This window comes from Gobio gobio, assembly GCF_949357685.1.
Source record: "Gobio gobio genome assembly, chromosome: 8".
NCBI lineage: Eukaryota > Metazoa > Chordata > Actinopteri > Cypriniformes > Gobionidae > Gobio > Gobio gobio.
The window spans coordinates 55,189,093-55,196,592 of NC_137114.1; the positions used below are offsets into that span (position 1 = coordinate 55,189,093).

The window sequence follows — 7,500 nt, forward strand, 5'->3', positions numbered from 1 at the left end:
ACGTGTGCCGTGCTGCCTCACTTCGTGTGTGTGTGTGTGTGTGTGACCGCTTGTGTTTGTGAGTGTGTATGCGTGATTGTGTGTGTAAGTGTGAGAGAGAGAAAGAGAGTGTGTGTGTGTGTGTGAGACTGTGTGTGTGTGTCTGTTTTTTTGTCTGTGTGTCAGTGTGACGGGTCTCCCGTTACTATTGCTGTTGCCGACCGGTGGGTGTGGCTGAGAGACTCATTGGGAGAACGATGTGCACCTGGGCAGGCTCCTTGAGCAAACTATGTGCACCTGTTTCTTCCTCTATTTAAGGACTTGGAGAGAGCTTCAGGTCGTGCAGCACCATCATGAGAGTGTCCTGAGTTGTTTGCTCCTTTTTCAGTCTCGTTATGGTTTTGTTTACGTTCTTTTGTCATTACTTTGAATTTGGTTCTGTCTGACACATTAACAACATTTGTCTGACAGAGATTGTAGTTATTTTGGTCTTGATTTATTGTATTATATATTTTATTATTTACATAAATAAACCTTATGTGTTGCAAAACCTCACCAACCTACTATGTCCTCCACTTATTTGTCACGGCTTTGAGCCGGTCGTGACAAATATGGGGGCTCGTCCAGCCAATTTGTTAAAAGGTTTGTTCATTATTTGACGATTATGTGGACTTGTCCAACCGTTTTTTTTAGTATGACAAATATGAATTCTTGTCCGTACTAATTGATAAATGTTTGTTTGGTTTGATTAGGTCTATGTTAAAGTTTTTTGTTTGGTAAGAAACAAATTTGGGAGTTAATTTGCTCCGGTATAATTTAATTTGGAAAGGAGTTGCTTTGTTTATATTTCGTTAATTTAATCATTAATTCGTTAAGTTTGTTTTTCTTTGAAGATATTTGAAAAATTTCTGGAGGTTTATAGTGGTTGGTTTGGTGTTTTTTTTTTTTTTTTTGATTGTTTCGTGGGAGTTTCAACTTAAGGATGGTAAGTATGGCTACTCTTTGTATATTTGAGGGAAGGGTTGTTTTGGATTAGACTTTTCCCTGGTTAGGTTTAGCGGGGTATCCTTAACCGGATGCTCCGATCTTTTTTTATTTTAGTTTGTTTTGTTTGTATGGTGAAAGCAGTTGGAGCATTTGTCTCGGGAACACATCCGTGTTTTGTAATGGTGACTCGTTAATCGGTTGCTATTGCAAACGCTGGTTTATAGTGTATAAAAACCCGCTGCAAGTAACTGTACGAAGATTAGGGATGAGTTTAGGTAGTTTCTAAATTTAGAGGGAATTGTTTGTCCAATTTCTTCCCCTCAAATATTTTGGTAAATTAAGTAGCCTTATGTTACAATGGCCTCAAAGGTTGAGGAATTTATTAGTGCTCCGTCTGAAGATTTGTTGAATGATTTTTCTAAAGATCAGCTAGTAAAACTTGCAACTCATTACAAAATTAATTTGTCATGTCAGGATAAACGTCTGAAAGATAATCTTAAAACCATGATAAAGATGGAGTTACTTGAACGCGGAGTCTTAGAGTCTCAAATTTCGGAAGACGCGTCAACTTTTGATATTGCAACATCACCACAGTCTCATTTAACTTTTGAACAACAAAAACAATTGTTGTTAATTCAGGTTGAAATGAAGGAAAAAATGTTAGACGCACAAAATCACATTGAGTTACAGAAAATCCAGTTGCAACAACAGCAGTTTGATCTGGAACGCTATCGTTTGGATCTAATAAGAGATGGTAAACTTTCCGTAACTGGAGAACAGATGCGTGATTCGAGTTCGTGTAAGTTTGATATTGTGAGTAATTTGAGGTTGATTCCTAAATTTGATGAAAAAGAGGTTGAGCGATTCTTTTTATTGTTTGAACGTGTTGCGGATGCGCGAAAGTCCCCACAAAGATAGCAATATCCGAAATCCTCATCCTTGTGGGGACATTTTTAGGTCCCCATGAGGAAAACATCTTATAAATCAGATTAAGTGATGTTTTTTGAAAATGTAAAATTGCAGAATGTCTCCTGTGAGGGTTAGGTTTAGGGGCAGGGGCAGTGTAGGGGGATAGAATATACAGTATGTCCGGTATAAAAACCATTACGCCTATGGAAAGTCCCCATAAAAGATGAAAACCAAACATGTGTGTGTGTGTGTGTGTGTGTGTGTGTGTGTGTGTGTGTGTATGTGTGTGTGTGTGTGTCATTTTCATGACTTTTAGGCAAATATTAATGACCTTCCATGAAACGTCTGTGTGTGTGAAATAAGAATAAAATCCATGTTCAAATGTCATATCACAGCATATCTGAACTAATTAACGACAAGCTCTGTGGTTTAATACACAATAAACGCTGACACACCAGTGAGACGGTCAGATAAAACACTGACCCTAGCAATGGATGAACACACATCAATGGGAGGCAACAATGATAAATAAGTGAATAAAAGTGTCCAGTAACACTGACAGTAATTTCACAAGGTGGCAGTGCCAGAGGCAAACTTTAGGAACACAAAACTGGGCAACTAAGAAGATTTTACAACAGCTTTGCCTCCTATTGACCATCATCTCACTGGAAAACCATCAGTCATTAACAAGATAATGGCCCTATTTGAGTTCCCAAAAACAGCCGAGTTTATGTTTTAATTTCTGCAGTTTACACCGATACAAACTGCGACTGCCAGACGTTCCCCAATGCCAGGGGCAGAAATGAACTTTTCCATTACGGGGCTCCTTGCGATTGATTTCCAGGAGCATTTTATTCATTTATAAGTGCAGTTTTGAATGATTACCTGTGTTGTCGTTTATCAAATACTTCAATGTAACCAATGACTTAAATCAATCAGAATACTATATAGACTGTTAACAATAACTAAAGCCATCTTTACACTGCAAAGGTGGAACAGAAGCTGCATCTGAAATAGTAGAAATGTTCATTTACAGACGGTTTAATGTTACTCAAATTATAAAATGAACATTTATGCTATTTCAGATGCAGCTTCTGCTCCACCTTTGCAGTGTAAAGATGGCTTTTAAAGTCGTCATATTCTGACTACACAGATAAAACAATCTTACAAACATTTATGAATTATTTTAAAGGTGTCATGAACTGGCTTTTTAATTTTTTTAAAGGCCATCGTTTGCTTAGATCTATTTTTATTACCACAAAAAAATCTGATTACTCGATTAATCGTCAAAATATGGATTATTTTAAAGGTGTCATGAATTTTATACTGTTGTCTGAGGTCAACTTATGACGTTTGCGTGGTTTTTACATTCAGAAACATCATAATGAATAAGTAATGGGCTATTTTCTAATAGGCTCTCTGAAGAAACGCTCGGTTTTGATGGGTGTGCCGCACTGAAGACATGGAAGTAAACGCCCACGGCTAGGATTGGATAAGATTTGCATATTTAATGAGCTTCAGCTCCTCTCAGTACATGTGGGGATTGTTTTGAAAGCGTCTGGAGAAACGCTCACAGGACTCGCAAAATATTTAAAACCATCTGTAACAATGCAAATCCAGTCTCGACCTGTATCTTGTTTACAATCAATTCTGTGGTGAAATGAAGTGAACAAACACGCAATGTCTTACGCACGTGAGCTGGAACCGCCATGTTTATTGCTCGGTAGCACGACCCGTTTAGCTCCACGAGTCGGTGGGCGGGGCTTGAGGCGGTGCTTCTGCATCCAATCACATCAGTGATCAACATATTCAGAGATCTCTCGTTTTCTGAGCCTGGTGACAATAAAAGCTTTTCTTTGAAGGCATTTGAAAGCCTGCTCTGAAACTTACAGGATATTCTTATATCACGATTAACTTTTATATAATCACTTTTAAAGACTCAAAGGAAAGTTGATTTCTCAATTCATCACCCCTTTAATGCTTTTTATGCATTAGTGAAGCCTTCATATGATCTTAGCAGCATGATGAGTAAATTATATTAACTGGAATAAACTGAACAGAAAGGGAGCAGAGAATGTGACCAATCGTGAGGCCGTTCATAACTTGGGTCTAGCACGAATGTAAGCGAACTTAAACATTTATTCTATTACATAAATATTTTGAAACACATTAATAAATTAAAACTATTAATAAAATAATTATGAAATATATAAAATAAGTATATGCCAACACTTTTATATGACCTAATAATTAAATATAGACTGTAAGCATTGAAATAAATGATTGTGATTTTTTAAAAATCTGTTATTTTAAATCTTCCAGAAAATAAGATTAAATATTTTTTTAAAGTGCAAAAACATAATTCATGCATTAGAGGGTTAAGAATAAATTCAATTATAAAATTCACAGTGTGACGTGTAGGTGACGCTCATTTGCATCACACCACCGGCCTCGCACCGTTCTCTCACGGCTCTCGCCCGCCCTGCTCGTCACACACGGAGACTCAGTTTCATGTCAGAGTCACGTATGATCTTACCACAGTTTCTCCAGTTTACAGTGAGGATTCTCCAGTACTGCAGAGAGCAGCTTCACTCCTGGGTCTCCTAGATTATTCCCAGACAGATGCAGATCTCTCAGGTGTGAGGGGTTTGATCCCAGAGCTGAAGCCAGAGCAGCACAACCTTCATCTGTGACACCACAGCTCATCAACCTGTAGAGAACAATGACACACATTAAGTCTATCTCCAAAGCTAAACATGACCACTTAAACAAAATGAATAAAAAACATAATGCTGTCAATATGAAATATATATAAATACTCATTAGTTCATGTTGTTAAAATACATCAGATAGGATTAGAGGAGAGAATATACAGTTTGTGGAAAGTCCCATAAAACATGGAAACCCAATGTGTGTGTGTGTGTGTGTGTGTGTGTGTGTGTTTGTGTGCGACTATGTGTGTGTGTGTGTGTGTGTGTGTGTGTGTGTGTGTGTATGTGTGTGTGTATGACTGTGTGTGTGTGTGTGTGTGTGTGTGTGTGTGTGTGTGTGTGTGTGTGTGTGTGTGAGACTGTGTTTCACTTTCAAACACAAGTGAAGATATTTTTATAAAAACAGAGATTTCTGTCCCTCCATTTAAAGTCCATTCTTCTCAAACTTAAAAGATCAAAAAATGTCATAAAGGCATCGCAAAAATAACCAATCAAGTGTCTGATCCAAATGTGTGTGTGTGAGACTGTGTGTGTGTCTGTGTGTGTGTGAGAGACTGTGTGTGTGTATGACTGTGTGTGTGTGTGTGTGTGTGTGTGTGTGTGTGTGTGTGTGTGTGTGTGTGTGTGTGTGTGTGTGTGTGACTGTGCGTGTGAGAGACTGTGTGTGTGTGTGCGTGCGTGTGTGTGTGTGTGTGTGTGTGTGTGTGTGTGTGTGTGTGTGTGTGTGTGTGTGTGACTGTGTGCATGTGAGAGACTGTGTGTGTGTGTGCGTGTGTGTGCGTGTGAGAGACTGTTTGTGTTTGTGTGCGTGTGTGTGTGTGTGTGTGTGTGTGTGACTGTGTGTGTGACTGTGTGTGTGTGTGTAGACATCCCAAGTCTCCCGTAAGTTCCGGGAGTCTCCCACAAATTGATCAGTCAACCAATCAATTGTCAGTGTACGCGAAAGTGTATACTACCCCTGTCTTATCAGTCCTTCCAGAAAAATGCGGCTTTTTTTTGGTGATTTTTGATTCTTGAATTCTTGATTATGCGGCATGTTTTCTTAAAAAATGCGATGGAAAATGCTTTTTTTGTTTCTCAAAAACTGCGGTTTGATGAAAAAGAGAAAAAAGAGAATATTTTTTATTGAATATTTAAGTTCTCATCTTGTTTTATTGAAGACCTTAATAAACACATGGCTCAATTTGGACCGATTTCAAAACACAGCATCATGAAGCTTCGAAGCGTTATGAATCAGTGAGTCGATTCATGATTCGGATCGCGTGTCAAACTGCTGAAATACGTGGCCGTTTCTCAATACCAAGTAAGACCGGTATCCCAGAATGCATCTCGCACCAACAAGCAAACGTCAATAGCGAATGAGAAACCCCTCGTAATTTAAAAATACTACTGTTAATGTTTCACAAAATGTAGTTTTAAGACTTTTTCAGGCGAGAATGTACTTGTTTAAAGCTCAAATCTGTGGTTTATTTATAAAGAGAGAGCCTTTTTGAAAATTTGATCTGGCGTTTTCGGAGTTTTGAGCTCCAGTGGATCAGCGGCGCTCAGCGGGCGCTCTCCCCGCCGAGAGCAGCCTTAACACGGCTAGTCCTTCTGACGCCTGCCGCTGGCTCTGATGTCTTCAGATATAATTCGTCTTCTAACGGCCGATCTTTGGTCTCATGAATCTATAATTTGTTCCCTGGCAAATCGTTTTGACCGAGGGCAAAGTGAAGTTTCATAACTTTATATTTTTAGGCTATTAAACACATAAACTGACATTTAACAAAAATAGACTGGGTTGTGTTTTATGTCATAATTAATTTTATTACAGTGATAATCACACTTGTCTGAACCACATATTAATGCTTTTTTTATGTAAACGAAAAGATTTTTAATACGGAAAGGTTTTTAATATTTAGTTTTGTTATAAATGTACATGCAATAACATTGCCTGCACTACATTTGTGTGGCTATAATATGTTTAATATTTTTTTAATGAAAATGAAAAGAGGCAGAGTGGTGTTTTATCTTATATTTGGTTTTATTGTAGCCTAAAATATACATATATACACTGAATAACACTATCAAGAACGCTGCTGTTCCATTAGCAGAGTACCAGACTATTGTCCTCCCGTCCTCAGGAGTTCGTTCTCTGGAGTTGAACTTGGCGAGCCTGAATTAACTCCATGGACGCAAGTCAGAAGTTCGCAAAGGCCTACTCTGTATAGAGAAACGTATATTTTAGGCTACAATAAAACTAAATATGTCATAAAACAGCACTGCCTCTTTTCATTTTTTTTACAAAAAAATCTTAAACATATTAGCCACACAAATGTCGTTCAGGCAGCTACACTGATTATCTTATATATTTATAACAAAACGAAGTATAAAACACAACCCTGCCTCTTTTCGTTTAGATTTAAAAAACAATAGGCCTATATTAAACATTAATATGTGGTTTAGGGTGACCAGATTTCTGAAATGGAAACCGGGGACATTTCCTATTTGAGTGGTCAAAATATCACTAAAATCTCATTTGTTATTATCTTTTAATTAAAAAACGGTACAATAAACGGTACAATATATTTTTAAATGTTTATGTTTGTTTATTTGTTGTTGTTGTTGTTGTTGTTGTGGGCTCTCTATATTATTATTAACATTAATAATTATTCTGATTTAGTTTGATTATTAGGATTTTTATGTGGTTTTAATACAATTCAAAATAAAACAGTTAATAGTTGCCATTGTAAATAACAAGCAGTTCAAAACAATATTATATTATAACATGACTTAACAAAAACACATTACAAAAATAAAACATAAATATGATGAATAAAACTATTTAACAAATATTTTAAAATTTTATAATTGAATTGAATTGAATATTTTAATTTTCACAAGTTTATACTACTATATAAGTAATAAATAAAAT

At 36.9% G+C, this 7,500-nt stretch overlaps 1 protein-coding gene across 6 annotated transcripts in view; it reads right to left on the reverse strand.

The window, feature by feature from the left end:
- The window catches only part of LOC307130035 (NLR family CARD domain-containing protein 3-like), a 90,008-nt gene that overhangs the window by 34,615 nt on the left and 47,893 nt on the right, over positions 1-7,500 (reverse strand). For all 6 annotated transcript variants that reach the window (XM_079822888.1, XM_079822889.1, XM_079822884.1 and 3 more), the window contains one exon: positions 4,412-4,585. In XM_079822888.1, coding sequence (XP_079679014.1) covers positions 4,412-4,585 — 174 coding nt within the window. The remainder of the gene's footprint in view (positions 1-4,411; positions 4,586-7,500) is intronic.